The sequence below is a fragment of the Phycodurus eques genome, chromosome 7 (assembly GCF_024500275.1).
Source record: "Phycodurus eques isolate BA_2022a chromosome 7, UOR_Pequ_1.1, whole genome shotgun sequence".
In the NCBI taxonomy this organism is placed as follows: Eukaryota; Metazoa; Chordata; class Actinopteri; order Syngnathiformes; family Syngnathidae; genus Phycodurus; species Phycodurus eques.
Genome location: NC_084531.1, coordinates 30,615,382 through 30,637,182, shown reverse-complemented (window position 1 = coordinate 30,637,182; position 21,801 = coordinate 30,615,382). Strand labels below are relative to the sequence as shown.

Sequence of the window (21,801 nt, the reverse complement as noted above, 5' to 3'; positions counted from 1 at the left end):
TTTTTGACAGTTATTTAAAAAAAAAAAAAAAAAAAAAAAGAAACGTTTTTGAATTCTTTTTATTTTAAGTCACATTTTTCTATCTTAGGTAAAGGGCCCCGCTGTGTGTGTGGGGGGGGTGGGGGCCTTTCTGTATGATAAACACTAGGTAAATATAAAAGAATCCAATGGAAAAACAATAAGTACAACTTTAGCTGCCTTAAATGCCTTATTTTTCCAAGTGGCCACATATTCTTACGCCACTGCGCCAACCAGTTGATTGCGCCCCATTTGTAACCTCGAAACATTGCATACTGGTACCGTCGAGGACCCCATGTACATTTTTTACTCATGTTAGCTCTCCACGACTCCGCCACCCACTTTTGGGTCACGACCCACCAGTTTAGAACCACTGCTTTAGAGTGTTTATGACCTCATTCATTGAAGTCAAGAGCACAGTGTTTTTGTGTTTGAGTGCGTAAGTCACTAAAATGCCAAAACACTTTGCTCGCTTTGAGCTGCTCTTATCGATGACTTTAAAACGTCAAACTTTTGTGCCTGTCCCCGCCGGATGCGAGCCTGTCCCAGCATGCGTCCATTTCTGTCGACGTTTCCGTGTCGCGGGGGACCGCCTGGACAAAAGGTCTCGCTGGCCTTTTGCTTTTCAAGAAAAAGAGACAAAAGCCCATCAGCGCAGCTGGCGGCCCGCGGCGGCCTCTGTCGATACGTACGCTACAGACGCTTGTTTGCGCTTAACCCGTTTCTCGTTCCGGACCTGTGAAAAACTGCAGTATCGAGAGACAATATCATAAAATATATACACCGTGTTCCAAATTATGATGCAAATTGTATTAAAGTGTCATAACAATTAGATTTGTGGGTTTTGATTCAACTCAATGGAGCTAATTGTGTCTCAGGGCTCTGGATTACTGAAGTCAATCTCAGGCACTTGTGATAATTAGTTTGCCAGGTGCGGCCCAATACAAGAAGGATTTGCCACAGTATTCATCAGTTTGAACATTCAATGCTTTGTCTTTGGAGTGTATTCAATTGAAGATAGGTTGAAAAGGATTTGCAAACCATTGTATTCTGTTTTGATTTCCTTGTTGCACATCTTCATTGGAATTGGGGTTTTTACATGGGATTAAGAGCGCAGCTGCTGAAATGTAATTGTAAAGCAGCAAACAAGTATTTGAAGCCGCTGGCGCTAACATCCAGGTGGAGGATCGACCGGAGGGTTGAACGTTTGCGTAAACGTTTTATTCGGCCACCCCGAAACAATGCTCATGAGCAGAAACGGCTGAAATAGGTGAAGACAAGTTTTCAAACAGTCTTGTTTCGCCGATGGGCGCCCTGCGACCGTGGATGGTCCAGATGGACGGCGCGGCGGTTAGTCGGCGGAAGGCCGGCACGTCCCGACATGGCTGCCACGTCGGCAAGGAGGCGGCAGAGACGTGTTTCGGGCAGAGAGGCGGTTGGCCCGTTGAGGTTCCCAGATCCTGTGAAAATCACCTCTGACAACTATGTGGACTTTCTGACTGCCCACTTTCTTGCATGGTACAAAAAGAAGAGGTCTGCTTTCTGGAAGCAAATCATCTTCATGCACGACAATGCACCGTCTCATGCCGCGGCATCATCGTCATCATCGGCTATGGTGAGAAAGCGGTGTTGTGGCCCTCATCCTCCCCTGAGCTCAGCCCTCACGCTCAAGCAAAAGATCGGCCAGGGTGCGCGGCCCTTCACCTCCAAACGCGCAGCTCTTCTGACATTGTGCCAAGAAACTCGAGCAGAAATTCTCCAAAACGTTTGATGGGTTTAACAATTATCAAGCTCTGCTATTAAATAAGGGCGTCTCTGTCAAAATGTAACTTGACCTGTTCAGATGTTGTTGATTGAATAGATCACCAAATGTGACCTGCTACTGCTGCAAATTCAACAAACGACCCTTTTCAGTTCTTTACAGGCTATAAACATTTTGGCAACTCTTTTGTGCACAATAATTGAGAAGCGGTGCATTTTTGAAAGAAAACAAATATTGTCATCGTTGGGAGGTTTGTTCAATAGCATTCAAATGATACTCTAATGCTGAATGAATTGAGCATGACGTTGACTGTCATTTGCATGGGGTAGAAAAATCGGAGAAAAATACAATTTGCATAATCATTTGGAACGCCGTGTCGTTTTACCCCTGCCACGCTTTAAACACATTTCAATGTATTAAAACACACTTTTTAAAGTATTCCTTGGAGAATCTCCATCCATCCATCCATCACCTGTTCTCAAATTCTGTTCCTTCACCTTCTTTCTCCTCCACCTGTTCTTTTTTTCTATTTGCCTTCTTCCACCTGTCCCTCTCTCTTCCTCCATCCATCACCTGTTGTCTTTTCACCGTCTTTCTCCACCTTTTGTCTTTCTCTCTCACTCCTCAGCACCTGTTCTCTCCACAATCTACCTTCATCTGTTCTTCCTACTCTCTCGCATTCTTTCCCATCCCATGTTCCCCTTCCACCATCTTTCTCCACCTCTCTCTTTCTCTCGCTCTCTCACTCACTCATTCTCTCTCGTTTCCTCTCCAGATTGCATGTAGCTCTCAAGCTGCTCGTACGTTTATTTGAGCGCATCGCAGGTTGTCAACAGATTTTTGGGAAACGGTAGTCTTATTTATAGTAGGGTTGTACATAACACCGCTTCTAGAAAAGTACCTCAGTACACCACGGTCAAAAATGCAAGCGTAACACTTGTTTTTGGTCTCAGTACTTTTGCGCCGTTTGGCCAATTAAGGAAGCAGTTCTGCAAAACAGAAGCTGACTGTGCTCGTTTCAAGCTGTTTATTAGTTACTCTTGCAAAATATGTAAAGTGCTTGTAAGTGGAAAGAACAAAAGTAACACACTTTCTTCATGTTTTCCGTGGCCTCATGGTTACCTCACAGTGTTTTGTTTTGTTATCGCAGTTTCGGTTGTTTGTGCAGGTATTTTGCCAAATGTCTTTTTTTCTAACCGTCTGTCTAAAGACAGTGAGTGCTGAATAGAAGCGGCTGACGTCCATTGAAGTAAAGCATGAAATCATCGAAAAACACGAGTGAGATTAACTTCAGCGAAAGTGAAGGTACAAAGAAAATGATGCAAAAATGGTTGAATTCTTCAAATCCTATTTTATTTTGCGATTAGCGTTTTTATACACCACTGTACTGTAAAGTGCTAGTTTTCCTTAGAGACACGTTACAATTTTTGGGAGGTTGAATTTTGAGGGGCTGGAACGGATTACCTTTTCAATCACAAATTCACACATTTCATTCTTGCCTATTTGCTGTTTTTTGCTTAGGCCAAAGCCATGTTGAATGTAAAATATTGCGAAGGCGCCATCTTGGCACCAAGAAATTATGTTGAAGTAAGGGAAAGACAGACAAAATAACAACACTTAAAGGCATATATTCTTTGTCCTCTGCAAAAAACAGCCAATGATATTGCAGCTTGCTGAGTCACTTGAGCGTACTGGTGACTCTTCTTCGTCTGTGTCTGTACGACTGCAATGTGCTGCCATCCGGTGGCCAAGGCAGGCACACCAGAAGGAGCAGCACAGTGAATTGAATTGAAGCATCATAAATCATGATGCACATTCTTTATTCTATATGTTATTACCGGATGTTTTTGTAAAGTACAATATTATAGCCTGCTATTTTCCTTGTTAACGGCATAAGTAGCATGACACTCCAGTCTACGTCATCCTGCACCATTCAAACAGCAGCAGTCCAATCCTTCATTTTTGTAATCCACCCAGGAGACGTTCACACTGTACAACATATTCCCTCATCTAATAGCTTTTGCTGTAGCATTAAAATACTGGCGCCCCCGCTCCCCCTTTTATTTTCATTCCATCTCACGGCGCACCCTGCAGCGCTGCGGCGGCGTCTTTCATGCGGAACAACGAGAGTTGTGTCCCCGGAATCAACAATGGAGTCCTGGCCAGGCACCAAAGGGAAGGTGTTTTTGTTTTATTGCAAGTTACACTTCAGGACGTCCTTGATTTCCCCTCCGCCCCCACCCGACTCTCGCACGACAAACAATCTGACACTTTGTAGATTACTTCGAACGTACGTGGCTAGTCATTTTGTAGTATTTTTCTATTTTAAAGAAATACATTTACATTTCAGGAATATTTTTTGCTATGTTTTGAAAAGGTATTTGATATATTTTGTAATATTTGTCTAATATTTTTATTTAAATATTTTGTCTAATCTTCTAATTTGAGATTTGTTTTGTTAAAAAAATCTATTTATTTAGATATATATTTTACAATTTTTCTTTTAAAATAATTTAGATTTTTGTTCTCTAATGTATTTCTTGTTTTTTAGTTATCATTTTTTTTATTTACGCCATTTGTATACTCAATATATTTTACATTTTTTAATTATTTTCAATTAAAAAGTTCTGTTTGTAATTTTCTACTTTTTAAACGTCTGAAATATTTTTCTATTTATTCGTCATATTTTTCATATGCATTCTCGTATTTTTTTGTATTGTACTAATGTTTTTGTTGTGATTTTTTTTTTTTTTTTTTTTTTTTTTTTTTTTTTAAATATTTTCTTTTAATAATTTGGATCCTTTTTACAAATATATTTTTTTGTATTATTTTATAACACTTTTTTTTATATCATTGTAATATCTATTGTATTTAGTGTAATATATTGTATTATCATTTAGATTCTTTTGGACTAATTTTCTACTTTTTAATTCTTATTTTTTTAAATAAAATAAATGTAAAAATGTTCCACGATTTTTGTTGTAATATTCTTGTATTGTACTGTTCTTGTCGTGATAGTTTATTCATCGGTTCATTCATCTTCCATTCCGCTTCTCCTCACGCGGGTCGCGGGCGCGCTGGAGCCTATCCCAGCTCTCTTCGGGCGAGAGGCAGGTTACACCCTGAACTGGTCGCCAGCCAATCACAGGGCAGATAAACAACCGACCATTCACACTTACGGGCAATTCAGAGTCTTCAATGAACCTAGCCCTGCATGTTTTTGGGATGTGGGAGGAAACCGGAGTACCCGGAGAAAAGCCACGCAGGCGGGGCCGGGATTTGAACACCGGGCCTCAGAACTGTGAGGCAGATGTGCTAACCAGTCGTCCGCCGTGATAGTTTATATTTTTCAATTTTTTCAAACGTGTGTTGTAACATTAGCCAATATTTTTGCCGTAATAGGTTTTTATTTTTTTTCAATTTTTGTCTGTTGTAATATTTTTCTCTTTTTCCATATTTTGGATGTTTTTGTCTTGTTTCAGTAATATGGATATGTTTGCCTAATATTTTTCCATTATGATGATATTTGTTCCTTTTTCCAATGAGTGTGTGTGTGTGTGTGTGTGTGTTTTATGGTTCAGAGGCAACGGACGGTGTACCGTCTGACGCTGGTGAAGTCGTGGAACGTGGACGAGCTGACGGCCTACTCTGAGCTCGTCGCCTTAGGCCAGCCCGACTTCATCGAGGTCAAGGTAGGATAATGCTTTTGTCTCATTCTTCCCGTGTGTTTTTTGACTTTTATTTTTTATTGGAGCGCTTCCACGTGGCGGGCGTTTTAAGAGACATCCCAGGCAGCAAAGCCTCATTTGCGTTCGGAGCGCCGGTGTCTGGCTCAAGCGAAGTGGCTGGCACGCGACGCTCTGAATGACGTGGGTCAGGAACACAGGGCAGCCTTGGGAACGAGGAGACACAAGAGTTAACAAGGGAAGCGAGTAACAGTATAGCTTACTTGACATAAGGCGGGCCGTGGTACCGCTAGGAGAGGCGGCAATTCTTTGGCGAGGATTTCCGCGAACAGGCAGGCTTATATACAGCGGTGGTAATGAGGCTGATTGATCGTGCGCCAGCACACCGGGGGGACTACTGAGTATCTGCGGTTCAGAGAATGGATGGATATTTGTAATATTGTCCATTCTTATAATCTGCTCGAAACGTTTTCATTTTTTTTGTTTTCTAATTTGTAATTTTCGTTGTTTTCTAACTTTTGCAATGGTTTCTGTTTCGGTATTTATTTATTTATTTCTGTAACAAGTTGCTCATGTTCTTATTGACTGCGCAAGTGTACCTAATGATGTGACTTGCATCATCTGCATTACATTAAAAGCTTTGTAGTTGAAGAATTGAAAGCATCCGCAAGCAAACACGAGTCAAATCTCAAATCACTTTGTTGTATTGAAAGTCTTAAAAGCCCTGCGAAAACCGTATCTTGTCGAGTATTAGGGTTCCTTTTTAGCGCAGCCAAAAAGACGCGAAGGCTTCATTATTTAACATGCGGCCCCTTTTGCATGCAAGTTTTTTCTTTCGTTTTTTTCCACAAGCGGATGAATAATTGACTTCACGAGGGGGGCTGTGACACGTGTCCTCATCAGATGGCGTTTGTCCTCGCGTCAGCTCAGACTGGATTGCGAGGGACGCGATTTCCATTTTCTTGCTCTCAAGCGTCACAATTGCGAGACCTGTAAAGCGAAAAAATCTGATGTGCACAGCAGAATCGGACCAATTCCAAGTAGGGATAAAAATCTCATGATCAAATCTGATTTTGTCATTTCCAACTTCAGCTCTTTAAATTTCACCACCGTCAGGCGGAAACCTCGTATGTCCAAATAGGGTCAAGTTTGTATTTTTTCACAAATAAATTGATACTGTTGGTCTGTTCCCATGTGGACACATTATTAACCAATTGAAAGTGTTGACAATAGCTTGCGAACAAATCCGTCAACTCAACTGTCTGAGAAATGCTACAAAACTCCGCCTCTTCCATCAATCTGCGGGAGCCGTGCGGCATTAATTCGCGTCAAGATTGAAAGTCCGGTTGTGTTTTTGACAATACCGAGTGAAAATAGTTAGGCTAGCTACATTGGAGTAAACGTTTGTCCCAAATGGCAAAGGTATGTTTGCATGTAGATTGGCTTCTGCGTATTCAACTGCTGAATCAGCTCATCATCGTATTTATTACATCATGCGAAGATGAGGCAACTAGTCATTTGCTTTTTGTCAGCGGAATACTTTTTTTTTTTTTTTTTTTTTTTTTGCATATTGAATTAGCGTTTGAACATTATTTAGGGGTGGTGTGCTGATGTTGGGGCGCAACGATGTATGATAACAATACAAGATATAATGCCAACTTGAACGATGCGGTGTTTGCTAACTCAAGCAAGATGGCGTTTTTGGGAACGTTATCATATTTGTGAGGCTTCTTCCCGACAGCAACGATATACGTCTCTCGGGAAGAAACCTTTTGGCTCTGTTGTGGCCAGTTGAAACCCAGGAAGAGTACATTGTTTTATTCCTTGTTATTTCAAGGATGGAATCACGGACTTTGGGTAAAATGGGGTTTTTATACACTTGAATTTATATTCCGCCCACCCGCCCCCAAGTGACATTTATCAATTGGGGGAGCAATTTCAGTAGCGAAAATTGGAATGTAAAGAAATGATTATTTTGCCATCAAAAGCCTGTTCTCAGTCTTGTTTTTGCTGCATTCACAAAAGCAAAAGATTTTAGTGAGAGTCACTGATCTGCTTTTCACAAAAATCTCGTTTTCTCCCGTTTTTGGCATTTTCGGTGAATACAAGCGATGTTCTACTGCTGATTACCAAAGAACGGAAAAAGGTAGAAACAATTGTTTTTTTGTAGCGAAAGAAAATAGTCTCCTCTGTCTTTTGGCGGGCTAATGCTTATATTGGCACAGAACCCAATGTTCTGTGGGTCTTGAAAGATCAGCCAAAATGCTCTAAAACCGCTGGCAATATGCGCAACCCTGCTTTGAAATGGGCTGCCAGTCAATGACTGAACAACAGCCAGCCCAAGTCAGAGTCAGAAAGATCAAAATGTCTGTTTTATACGGAGGACAAGAAATGTTGTTAGTTGTAAACTTTATGATGTCAAAGAAGCAAAACAAATTGGCCCAAAATGGCCATGAACAAGTGGAAAGTCCTCCTGAGGGTGAAATACATTTTCACACAGGCGCATGATGTTCGTCCAGGTCCAGATTGGTTTTCACATCACACCCGAATGTTTTTTTTATTTTTTGGTGCCATTCCAGAAGTGAAAGAGCACGCGAGGCTCTTTGTTAGCATTCAGGAAGCAGCCTCCCGCGGGAGCGCGTCCTCTTCTGCTCGCTCATTCATAATCCAGAGCCGTCCGCAGTCATCAGGCGGCAGAAGGGCCCCCAAACGATGATAGAGGACAGGGAGCCCACGGGCGCCTCACGCGTGACAACTGCCAGTAAATAATTGAAGGCGGCGGGACGCCGCCGCTTCATTTTTCTTGGACGTCTCGCGTGAGGCTTTTTGTTTTTGCGGCGGAACGCTCCTCGTCGGTGTTTGCGTTCACAAAAGTGACAGGAATTGTGAAGTGGAACGGCAATGCTACACAGCGTGAAGCACTTGTCAGCAACAGTGCTTATGCAACTGTTCTGTGATTATATTCCAAACGTTTTTGTATTTTTTGGGGGGTTATTTAGTATTTCTTATATTTTTGTACTTTTGAATAATTTTTGTAATGTCATTTTTGTCATAGTTTTGTAATTTGATATTTGATATCTGATATTTAAGTATTTTGGATATATGTAATATTTTAATTACTGTGTAGAATTGTTTATTTGTTTGCAATTTCCATTTTTCTAACTTGTTTATTTTTGCCTAATATTACTGTTTTATATATATTTCAATGTTTAATGTATTAATTTATTGTACAGTATTTAAAAAATATATATTGTTGTATTCTGATTTTATTTGTTGTGATATTTCTCATAAGTTTTTTATCATTTGTATTTTTTCATAATTGCTTTTATATATTTTGTCATATTTTATTTATGTAAATATTTGTCACTTTTGGGTTGATTTTAGATCATTTGTAATGTGATTGGTCTTTGGAATTTTCACAACAGTTTAGCTTTTTTCCTAATTGTGATAATATTAAACAGTATTAATAATTAATTTTAACATTTTTAGCATTTTTTCCTAATTATGCATTTTTTCTTTTTAAAATGTCTATTTTTGGGATGAAGTTAAACAGTATTATTTATTTTAATATTTGTAGCATTTTTTCCTAATTACACGTTTCTTTAAAAAAAATATATTTTTGTGATAAAGTTAAAAAATATTTATTTTAATATTTTGTAATATCATTTTTTTAAACATAATGTTTTTTTAACATAAGGTTTTGGAATATAATTGTTACCTTAATGTTTTTTAATGTATACATACAGAGCATACAACAAACAGCAAAATGTTCAACCAAAGCATATCATTTCCCCTAATGAAAGTCCACTCGCTTAATGCTAACACACAATGCGAAATGCCATAGACAACTAACGTAAATTAGCATCGACGTAACAGTAATTCTAAATCTTCGAACAACTCCTATCACATACATGTAGCAGCAACGCATACAAACAGAGCATAGAGCAGTACTTATGAGAAATATATTCTCTCTGCTCTTTGCGAACAAGCGCTATTATTGGAGCGCAGTAGGGGCCCTTCTCTGCCCCTTCTTCTTCCTCTTAATTACGCTGCATGTCTTCCAGTCGAACTCAGTGCTACCCGGCACGTTGTGGCACGACACTTGAGGCGCACAACTGTAAATTCAGACTTGCGAAAGATGAACTGCGATACGGTGGGGGTTCACTGTAGAGTGTTTTTTTAATTTATTTTATTTTATTTTTTTAAATATTAATACTGTAAATATTTGATTTGTGATGAAAACCCTGCAACGGGATAATATTGTTTGTCGCTTGTCGTATTTGTCGCTGTAAGGGGGACACTGCGGCGCATACGAAGTACAGCCGTGAGTCCAGGGACGTGTCGGCGTAATGAGAAGCGAAACTTTCTGGCCTGGTGACAAGCATATGTGCGAGTGTGTGCATTTCCTGTAATGAATTGTTTTTGCTAGCCTTGCTTGCTTTGCACTTTGCTGCCACATTAAAAGTAGCAAAACCCGTGTTAGCTCATCCTCCTCCTCAGAGCCTCTCGTCTGTTCGCGGAGACGGTCTGCGTTTTGTTTGCTCGTTGCATTTTTTTCCCCCCCCATTTGGCCCGTCGTGTATTTGCTCATCCAGAACCCAGCTTGAACTGACTAATGCTTTGATTTGAATGGTTCTTCAATAGCACATCATACACACACTCAGCAACCACTTCTTTAGGAACACCTGCTCTATGATCTAACCACGCCCACTAAAGCCGTGAAAGACTTTGGTGTACCCATAAATATGTTTTTCCAAAATAAAGACCTTAATTATCCTTTAATAAATGACAATAATTCTTTACATCTGCTGTTCCAAGGTGTTAACAATGCCACAAATAATAAAAAAGAATGTATTGTGCTGTTGAACGTAACTCTGCTCACTCTGGTGTGTTTGTGAACAAAGTGAAAGATGTTCAAAGAGCTGCCCAATATCTCTTTGGTTTGACATCTCGATTGTGTCGACACTGCCGCGTGGCCCGTAGAGAACGTCGCTGCGCTCCCGCCAAACGAGATCGGCTATCGATTCGCGCCGAGACCTTGTCGTTTGTCACTCGACAATAAGCGCTGACCAAATGCGCTTGTATCAATAATGCGACGTGACGCGCTCGTTGATTGGGGACGCGGGGAAGGGGTTAACTCCATTCATATCGAATATCGAACTCTTTCAATCGAAGACCTAAAATTTCACCCCAAAAAATGATTGTCTCTAAGTGTAATGTCTTTAAGACGTTACTTTAATACTTTTTTCTTTAAATGTTTGATTTTATTTTTTAAGTACGACTTTATTTGCTTAAATTTTCCCCTATATTACTTGAAAAATACAATAATAATGCAAATAATACAAAATAATTTGTAAAATTAGTGCTTTTTCCCCCATCAAAAATATATTTTTTATTTGATTCCCATAAAATGACCACATTTTTTTCGAGGAAAGTCTGCATTTTTTTTCTTCAAGAAAATCAGGCTTTAGTCGAGTAATATTGCCGCTTTTTTCCTCAAATATGACTTAAAAGAAATAACTTTAAAGCAAGCTTTTTCCCTGAAAAATATGACATATAGTTTGTTGAAAAAAATATTCTCAAAAATTAATTACTCCAAATATGTATATTAATGACTTGATTCTCTTCAGATTACCTCTATATTACTTGAAAACTGATTGAAAAATAAGACTTTATTCTCGATATGTTGGGACTTTTTTTTTTTTTCATTTTATTCCTTTTCTTTTCATACAAAACTGCTTGCTTGATGTCACTTCTATTATTTTCCCAAGAATATGAACTCTTAACAGTCATCATTGAAGTCACAAAACACAATTCACAGCAGAAGCAGTATTGCATTGCTGGTGTGCCTAATGAAGCGTCCAGTGAGTGCACATCACGTGTTGTTCAATTCATCAATGTGTGTGCGTGTGCGCTCGCGCTGCAGAAAGCAGGCAATAATTCATTTTCTTCCGTTTGTGAGGATTTTTGTTCCCAGTGAATGACTTTCTTTTCATTTGTTGTCTTGTGCTCATCGGACGTCTGATTGATCGGCTCCCTGCTGCATCAATAAGCGTTATTGATCACGTATGCGTTCCGATAAATGTGTTTTCGACACAAACCGCCTTTTTATTTATTTGATTTATTTATTTTACAGCGTCCCAGACATAAATTCAATAGCGGCCACAATATATGTATAACATTTTCACAAAATGCTATTGGCGGGGGATGGGGCCCGGCCTGGGGCGCTGTAGCGAAAATCTGTGCGTAATTGACGCCAATTATAATTGCATTGGGGGAAAAAAACAAAAAGATATGGGCCTATTACATTGTAAGAAGGGAAAAGGGATGACATTATGGGCTTCTGCCCTCTGCAAGCAACATTATTGATTGGAGCCAAGCCAGCTGTCACATGACCTCCTGGAGGCTACTCGGCTTTGCATATATCACGGCTCTCGTCCTCTCCGCCGCCAGAAACACGCCCGCCCGCCCGGCGGTCGCCGTCGTCTGGGCCTCTCCACCTGCTGATTTAAAGGCGACTCCGGTGCGCCGCGCTGTTACTCAGCATGCCTCCAGGTGCCGCCGCCATCGATTGCGTCCCGAATGCACAAACAATCTGCAAAAGGGAATAAATGTCAGCTGTTAAAAAAAAAAAAAAAAGTTTCCAGCCACCTGGGAGCACAGATTGCCAATCGTTACTTGCGCCGAGGAGCTGCAACTTGCCATCTGCGCTTACAACAAGGGCAATTGGAATCTTTTTACACTACTCGCAAAAAGTTCCGGATGTCGGCTTTGGGGTGAAGTTTCAGGATGAACCTAAAATACGTGCAGTCAGCTTCACACCTCCAGCTTTGGCGACTGTCTTTTATCAATCGCTCGTTTGCTTATTCTGCGTGTGTATTTTTCAGGGCGTGACGTACTGCGGCGAGAGTTCGGCCAGCAATCTGACCATGGCCAACGTCCCGTGGCACCGGGAAGTGGTCGACTTTGCGCGGCAGCTGCTCGACATGCTGCCCGGTTACGACATCGCCTGCGAGCACGAGCACTCCAACTGCCTGCTCATTGCGCACAACAAGGTGACGCCGCACCCCCGAACGCCTCCCGTCTCCTTGTGCCCTGTCCTGTGCCGTCGTTTCCTCTTTTGTCCTATCCTGTCTCACCCCGACTTATCCTGTCTGCTCTGCTCAGTCCTGTCCTCTGCTGTCTCATTTATTACAACCCCAATTCCAGTGAAGTTGGGACGTTGTGTTAAACATAAATAAAAACAGAATATATTTAATTGAATACACTACAAAGACGAGATATTTAATGTTCAAACTGATCAACTTGATTGTTTTTAGCAAATAATCGTTAATTTGGAATTTTATGGCTGCAACGCTTTCCAAAAAAGATGGGACAGGCTCATGTTTACCACTGTGTTACTTCATCTTTTCTTTGAACAACATTCAATCAACGTTTGGGAACCGAGGACACTCATTGTTGAAGCTTTGGAGGTGGAATTCTTTCCCATTCTTGCTTGATGTCCAGCTTCAACTGTTCAACAGTCCGGGGTCTCCGTTGTCGTGTTTTACGCTTCGTAATGCGCCACGCATTTTCAATGGGAGACTGGTCTGGATTGCAGGCAGGCCAGTCTAGTACCCGCGCACTTTTACTACGAAGCCACGCTGTTGTAACACGTTCAGAATGTGGTTTGGCATTTCTCTTGCCGAAATAAGCAGGGGCGTCCGTGAAAAAGATGGCTGCTTGGATGGCAGCCTATGTTTCTCCAAACCCTGTATGTACCTTTCAGCATTAAGGGTTTCTTCACAGATGTCTAAGTTACCCATGCCATTGGCACTAACACAGCCCCATATCATCACAGATGCTGGCTTTTTAACTTTGGGTCCCTAATTGTCCGGATGGTTCCAAAAACAATTTGAAACGTGGACCTGTCGGACCACAGTACACTTTTCTACTTTGGAATCATCTTAGATGAGCTCGTGAATCATCTTGGATGAGCTCGGGCCCAGAGAAGCCGGCGGCGTTTCTGGGTTTTGTTGATAAATGGCTTTTGCTTTGCATAGTAGAGTTTTAAGTTGCACTTACGGATGTAGCGCCGAACTGTATTTACTGACATTGGTTTTCTGAAGTGTTCCTGAGCCCATGCGGTGATATCTTTTACACATCAATGTGGGTTTTTGATGCAGTGCCGCCCGAGGGATCGAAGGTCACGGGCATTCAATGTTGGTTTTCGGCCTTGCCGCTTCCATGCAGAGATTTCTGCAGATTCTCTGAACCTTTTGATGATATTCTGGACCATAGATGATGAAATCCCTAAATTCCTTGCAATTGTACGTTGAGGAACATTGTCCTTAAACTGTTCGACTATTTTCGCACGCACTTGTTCACCAAGAGGTGAACCTCGCCCCATCTTTGCTTGTGAATGTCTGAGCAATTCAGGGAAGCTCCTTTTCTACCCAATCATGGCACCCACCTGTTCCCAATGAGCCTGTTCACCTGCAGGATGTTCCAAACAGGTGTTGGATGAGCATTCCTCCACTTTCTCAGTCTTTTTTGCCACCTGTCCCAGCTTCTTTGGAACGTGTTGCAGCCATCAAATTCTAAGTTCATGATTATTTCCTAAAAACAATCACGTTGATCAGTTTGAAAGATGAAATATCTTGTTTTTGGAGTGTATTCAATGAAATATAGGTTGAACGTGATTTGCAAATCATTGTATTCTGTTTTGATTTATGTTTAACACAACGTCCCAACTTCATTGGAATTGGGGTCGTATATTGTTGTTCATTCACGTCTCATTTCGTCTTCTCCTGTCCTAACCTGTCCTCCCCCGTCTTGCATTGTCTTAATTGACACACCTTCTCGCCCATATTCCCCCTCCGTCGTCTTTCCTTTCTGCGCTGCGGGAGCCATTTGTGCGACAGCTCCAGACTTTGCTTCATTTGCACGTCCCGCTCGCCCACGCCTGTCAGCGTTTCCTAATATACTCGCACACGCGCACGCACGCTTTGCACTTGTGGCCCAGATTGTTGTGTTGCAGCGTGACGCTTTCTCCAGCAGACGTGCTCAGTCGGAATTCTCGCTGTCGTCTTCCTTTCGAAACGGACGCTTCCTTTTTTTTTCGTCGGCGTCTCCATCGGGCAGGGAAACTTTTGGGCTCACGTTCGATTTTTGTATTTTTTATTTTTTTTATAAATTTTTTTTTTTTTTTTTTATAAACAGATAAATGGACCAGCTCCTTTGTGTATGTGAAATACGTAGTTTATTTCAATAAAAAATAATGAATTCATTAAATACATGAGTCGTAATTAACCGATTATTAAATAAAAAAATAAAAATGAAAATTTCTGTAAAGTCGACCTGAGGGCAAACACGTGTCGTGTTTCTTTACGAAGTGACATCGCCAACTAGTGGTCTGGCATGCATATGACAGTTTTCTCCGTTTGTAAACATTTTATTGATTTATTAAATTTTTTACACAAGTGAACGTAGGTACGTCAAAAACGCATGACTTGTGTCGCGCGCGCTCGCGTGTTAATGTTCTGCCCTGCAAGCCCAGAAGAAGCTTCAGCTCACTTGCAACCAACGAACGAATGAAGCCCAATGAGACAGAACCGCCACAGCTGGATCGTCCCGCACGTGTTCTTTACGTGTTAGCTGCGTGTTCTCCACTGTGTGACATGTGGAGCGCAAAGCATGAAGCCACTGGACACTTCATTAGGTACACCTGAACCATCTGAAAGTTGTCCACGTCGTCGGAACGTGCTCAGGATGATCCGCTCTGTGAATGTTCTGAACTCCTGTTTCCATGATATTAATTTGGAATGAATGGCCTTGTCACGTTCTCTTTTAGGCCTGGTACGTTACGTTTCCATATTCATCAGTATAGGGTGCTTCCTGTTTGGCTACATTCCGTTTGGGGTCACGATTCTCAGCGTCGTGACTCGGGGAGACATCGGCATCCCCGACACATGAAGCGTTTTGAACGTAAATATTGAACATGTTCTATATTTAAGATGGTCGGCCCGTCCTATTTTGGACCCTAAAACCAGGATAAATCCACTCTCACCACACATCAGAGCTGAGGACAGTCTTGTAGGATCATCTTAGAAGACTTCAGATTGTCTGGCGTTTGACGTGCTTTGTCGGGAACTGGCGCAGTCGGCACAAAAACAGGCCGATTGTCGTCACGTGTGGACCGGGCCTCAGATGGCAAACTCCAAGGTGTCGTCGCAAATTACTGGGTCCCACAACTCTTCCACACTATCCGCGGAATGCTTATCCATTAACCTTTCGGTAAATTCATCATTGTCCTGTCGTGTCATGCCGCGCGTTTTCCTGTCCTGTGCCGTCTTCTATTCTCTCGTGGTCTTTTGTCCTGTCTTTAACTTTCCTCCGTCAAGATCAATTTGCTCCACTTTCTTTTCCTCGCAGTTTGCATGCCAGACTCGATTAGTATTCCATTCCACACAATTGGCTGAATTCTTCACCATCAATCAATCAATCAGTAAATTGATTTATGTCTCTGAATTTTCGTGCAGCTTTTATGAAGCCGCTTCTTTTTTATATATATATATATATATATATATATATATATATATATATATATATATATATATAAACCTCCCGCCTCATCAAAAATGTTCGTTCGTATCCTCCACGGACCATTTCTGATATCGAGCATTAATACAAATGCAATGTTTGTCCTGTTAGCTTTTAGCGCCTGGGTGTCCATTTATTGAATCTGCCACTGGTGCATTGTGGGAAAGACGGGGGGGGGGTCACTCGCTTACCTACTTTGCTTGGATTGGAGGGGCGCGCATCCATGCATCAGCCTCCTGTGGGCTCTTTAACAAGATGGACGGCAGCTTGGCTGTGAGTCATCTTACCAAAATTCAGCGCGACCTTGAAAGTTTTGCCACATTTATTCTGAAGGGACGACAGCGAAGGAGACAGGAATTTAGCGTCCGTACGTCATCGGAGACAAGTCTGCGGTCGGGTGCGAGTACAATGGTTCTCCCGTTAGCCGTCGTCAGTCTAGCGCCTCATCCCGAGTTGTCTCGTGTTTTCAGTTTAAGGTGGACGGCGAGTGGCGAACGTGGATCGACTACGAGCGCTTCCAGGACCTGGCCCGGGCCCAACTGGAGAGCGGCGGCCGGAAGGTCTTCGCCGCGTCGGACTACGCGGCGCCGACCCCCGACTGGGCGCTCTTTGGGGCCCGCGAGCGGGGCTTCGACCCGGCCGAAAGCCGCTTCCAGAGGCGCAACAAAGGCAAAGACGTCTCCGGATGCTGACGGCGCCGCTGGGATCGGGACTTTGCGTTGGCTCTTGTTTTCAGGGCGTTCCCTTTCTCTGTTGTTGTTGGGGTTTTTTGGGTTTTTTTTGGGTTTCCTAGTCAACTGACAAAATTGAATCTGGTGAGCAATTGATACCAGTTGATTAAATTCAATCGATCCTCTCGGCAGCTTCATTAGCGGCCTGGTAATAGAGCGCAGTTGTCAAACTCGAGGCTTACATTTGGCCCGTTAAACAGTTTGGTTCTTTTCATTTTAGCAGAATGTCTGTCCCAAATTTTACATTTTTCTTCACTGTTAACAGATAATACTGAACAGGCATTTTCCCTTCTTAATACAAGACAATGTTAGCCCGTCATTGGCAAATTCACCTTTTGCTGTTTTTTTTTTTTTTTTAGCCTATTCTCCATTACATAGTGAAAAGGAACTACCGTATTTTCGCGACCATAAGGCGCATCGTATTAAAAGGCGCAGTCACAGTTACGGGGTCAATTTCTGCATTTAACACACACGTAAGGCGCACCGTATTATTGGGTGCAGGCATGGTAAAACATACGCTAGCTTAAAACATACGGTAGCATGCATGCACGCTAAAACATAGCGTATGTTTTTAAAAAGGCAGCGGTAGCATAACTCAGTTCAGCTGTACTTTATTGAAGTCTTTAACAATGTACTCACGTTATTTTTTGATCAATCCTCATCCACAAAGCCATCAAAGTCCTCATGTTCTGTATCCGAAATGAACAGCTGGGCAAGTTCTCCATTAAACACGCCGGGTTCCCTCTCGTCATTGTCGGGGTCGGTCTCGTTGCCGGGGGGCCGTTCAGCAATGACGCCGGCGTTTTCCCGCTTCCTCCACTTGCGAACCGTGGATTCGTTGATCTTGAATTCTCTCGCGCCTGCTCGATTCCCATGTTCCTCCGCGTAACTGATGGCTTGCAGTTTAAGCTGTGCTTCGTAAGCGTGTCTCTTCGTAGGTGCCATTTTCGGGGGTCCTGAGCCAATATACACCTCCTGGGGGCGTGCCTTTAGCGTCCTCGTTCACGCGCACCCTCCCCCCTTTAACGTCCGCATGCCGTCCTCAGTCACATCCGCCTTTCCTCGACATAAGCAGCGTGTCGGCAGGAAATGCTCTGTGTCAGTCAAGCGGAGCGCTCATTAAAGTCACACAACAACATTTACAGATTTTGGAAATCGGTGCACACACAAGGCGCCCCGTCCATTTTGGAGAAAATGTAAGACTGCGCCTTATGGCCGTGAAAATACGGTACGTTAAAGTGCGCTGAGGAGGTTCTTTGCCAGCGTCTATGTTGAAGTGAGTTGAGGAGCTTTGTTTAGACAACGGTAGTGCTTTGCCACCATCCTGTGGCATGTTGGTGTCAAGGATCTATGTTAACATCAGTTGAGGAGCTTCATTTTGACAAAAGTAGTTCGCTGCCGTCTTTTGGCATGTTGGTATCATGTCTGTGTTGGAGTGAGTAGAGAGGAGCTTCATTTAGACAAAGACCCTTTAGTGGCATCTTGGTGCCAAAGAACTATGTTGAAGTGAGTTGAGGATTTTGAAGTGCTTTGCCACCATTTTGTGACATCTTGAAGCAATTATAAAAAAAAAAAAATTCGCGGGGTCATGAATTTTCACTATTCATGCAGTGGAGTACTGAAATATTTGGTTGTCCCAATTTTTTTCCATGATTGTGATTTCAAATTCAATTTGTTAAATGTATAACAATTCAATGACATTTGTCTATTTGTAATGTATGAGGTGATTATACGTTTATGATTTTCACTGTCATAACTGCCCTATTTGGGGCAATTTTCATGAAAGTATTGGATTAGGTTCCTGATCAATTACATTCGTGTCAAAACTTGAAATCTTGCTGATGTATGAAAATTGAGCACATTGTTTTGAATTATTCTTCATATTGTTTTTTTCATTTGTACGGATACATTAGATTCAATGTCATCCGTCCGCTGCGGAGATTTTCTTTAGTGTCTGCAACCTTGTCATCCGTGTTAAAAGTTGCATATTTTAGCAACCCGTTAGGCTACATACACATTTTATTTGCCCAATTTTTTTTTTCTTTCCGCATTTTGATAAGTTGCTAGTTTTGTCTAGAAATGAAAAAAAGGGGGATGTCATTTTTGTTGATTAGTCACGTGTCCCGTTCAAATACAAGTTGAATGTGCAAGTTGTAGTTTTTGGTCTGATTTTTGCACGCTAAGAAATGTTGTTCCACGCGCACCCACTCCAAAACGTTCGGTGCACTTCCCATCTTTTTCTGCCTAACTTTGGTGTTTGATTGACAGCAACTGTGTGACGTGATTGACATCCACGAGGAAGCGCTCGGACTGACTTCGTCATCATCATCATCATCAGAACTCCTTAGCCTCCAAAACAGTGGTACCACAAAATACTCTTTTTCTGTTCATTGGGATTTGTTTGATCCCTTTTAAAGTTTCAAACTAGGAAAAAATATGAAATTGAAAAAGTTGTAAAAACAAACAAAAAGATTGGTTTATATGAATTACAAGTTAGACCCTTGTGAAAGTAAAATTGTCCTATTTTGTAAACATTTTGTTTATATCGAATTTATATTTGCTAACGCAAAATTCTGGGTCTACAGCAAAGTACAGTATATGCACACTAGTATTAAATATCCACTATACAGTATACTTTAAATATTTTGCTATTCTATATTGTTTTAAATATATTTTTATTTTTAATTAAAATGTATATACCCTATTAAAAAAAATCAAATATAAACTCAATCCCGTTATACAGTATGTCTTCTCCGACAAACACACACAAGACCAAGTTAAATCTCTTAATTTTTATGTTAAAGATGCTTGTAAAGTCAAGTTAAAAAACATTTAGAATGGGAATTAAAACGTATTGATTTTATGTCTGGGATTTTCCCCCAAAAAATATTTGGTTTAAAACCCAACAGGAGGATTAAATGGAACCTGTGCCCAGAACCCTGAACACAACACACAAATCAAGGCCACTTCATTAGGTACACAATCTCATTGGATCAAAGCATGAGCTAATAATCATATTTGTTTTAACACTAAGCTATTAATGTGACCGTGTTCTTAATTCAGAGCACGGAGAACTTTTTGTCACATCTGAAGCACGCGAGTTGTGCTGGGAGCCGTTCACTGGTCACAAGTGGATATGCAGCACGTTGTTGTTGAATTGCGTATGTTTTTCTTCACACGGGTGAGTGGGCGCACGTTATCGAATGCACGACACTACTCTGCAAGCGTGCGTGCGTAGACTACCTAACAAAAAGTGCGTGCGTTGTTGAGTCTGCCTCCATTTTGCAGCTTTGTCTATGGCAGAGTAGGAGTATGTGTCGGGCTTATTTTTTCAAACTTTCCAGGGGACAAGGAATTATTACTTAGTGAGGAAGTGTTTGAAGGATGATTTGGCATGCACATATATGAAAAGGTAGATTCGACAATGTTGCACAAACACAACAAGGGACTTGGGAACAGTGTTGCCGCAGTTACCTTGAAAAAGTAACTTGGTTACTTTACTGATGACTTGATTGCAAAAGTAACTTCGAAAAAAGTAACTTTTTAGTTACTTTCAGCAGCTGTCAAGTGGCAGGAATATCACGAGTAACGAATTACATGGAACGAGGTGATGTCATTCCGTTACAAAATGTATGTAATCCTATTCCGTGACCTTACTGGAAGAAAATGTGTAACTAACTAAATTACACTTGCTTTCGGAAATTTCCACGATTGCAATTTCACTTTACCTTTGAAAAATAATCGCCGAAGCGCAGATTTTTTTTTTTCCCATCTCACTTCTTCCTCCGAAAGCCGAGGCTTGTGATTGGGTCTCTCGAGTCATGCGCCATTCTGCCGTAGTCCCACACATGACATATTTTTCCAAATATGACCTCGAAGCGCCACCTTGTGGTGCAATGTATTAGTTTGTCTGAGATTTTGTAAAGGTTTTGACTCAGTTACACAACATTGACTTTTGAACATTTGCTTATCTGGTTGTCATGTGAAGACATCTGTGCACATTTGTCATGAGGTCAACATGGTATCATGTTTTCCACTTGGTGTACACATATGTTGCGAAAAACATTTTCATAATGTAAGTGCGCGCGTTCCACACATTTTGACGTTTCTACACGTTTTGAGTTTCCGAAGACACCCCTACCTCGTCTTCTCTTCGTTCTTTATCTGTTCCACGCTGCAGGTCGCCCGTTAGCTTAGCATAGCGCGAAAGGACGGCAGTAGTGCGATGACTCGGCGGCGAGTGTGGGATGATTGACAGCCGTTGTGTGCACTTGGCACCTCTCGTAGTCAGCCGGTGCTACGCTAAATTAGCTCGTGGCTAAATAGAGACTCGAGCAGCATCGGGATAGGGTGAAATAGTGTACACTGCATTACGTGCGACCCTCTGCATACGTCCTTTGCTTTTTATTTGGCTTTATTTAGACAGCAGGTAAGTGTAGAGGACTTTAAACAGGAAGTGACATCACATTCAAATGGGTGCTTCACTTTATTTATCGCTACCCTCTCTCTGTCGCTAATTGTCTCGGTAGCAGAGGCGGTCCCGGACAAAATGGCGCCTTGCGCGATGGCTGCCGATCGTCCACGGGGGGGTGTGCGGCTGCCCATATCGCCCATGCTCTCTAGCTTCTCTCCATCTTTGATGTCTTTAACTTACTTCCGTCTTAATTTTTCCCACTCCTGTCTCGCTTTCTCTGCATGCTACCTTCTCCCTGAATTTTTCTCGCTGGGTTCTCGCCAAGCCTGTATCTACACTCTCTCAATTTCTGTCTCGTTACCTTCTCTCTGTCGCTCATGCGTCCGGCTAGCTTCTCTCCATCTCTCTACCACCTCTCCGCCTGACGACCATCTGTCTTGTTTCTTCTGTCTTTCTCTAATATATCTCGCTAGCTTGTCTGTGTTTGTCTTGATACCATCCCTCTGTTTTTCATTTTTTTCGCTACCTTCTCTCTGTCTTTATTTTTTCTCGCTACCTTCTCTCCGTCTGTCTTGCTAGCTTTTCTCACTTACTTTTTTTTTGCTGCCT

General features: G+C 41.8%; 1 protein-coding gene across 1 annotated transcript in view; it reads left to right on the top strand.

The window, feature by feature from the left end:
• Positions 1 to 18,928, top strand: part of tyw1 (tRNA-yW synthesizing protein 1 homolog (S. cerevisiae)) — a 38,285-nt gene extending 19,357 nt beyond the window's left edge. Inside the window, 3 exon segments of the mRNA XM_061682273.1 lie at positions 5,362 to 5,472; positions 12,354 to 12,521; positions 16,518 to 18,928. Of these exon segments, the coding sequence (XP_061538257.1) occupies positions 5,362 to 5,472; positions 12,354 to 12,521; positions 16,518 to 16,739 (501 nt within the window). The 3' untranslated portion in view covers positions 16,740 to 18,928.
• Positions 18,929 to 21,801: the final 2,873 nt, after the last annotated feature.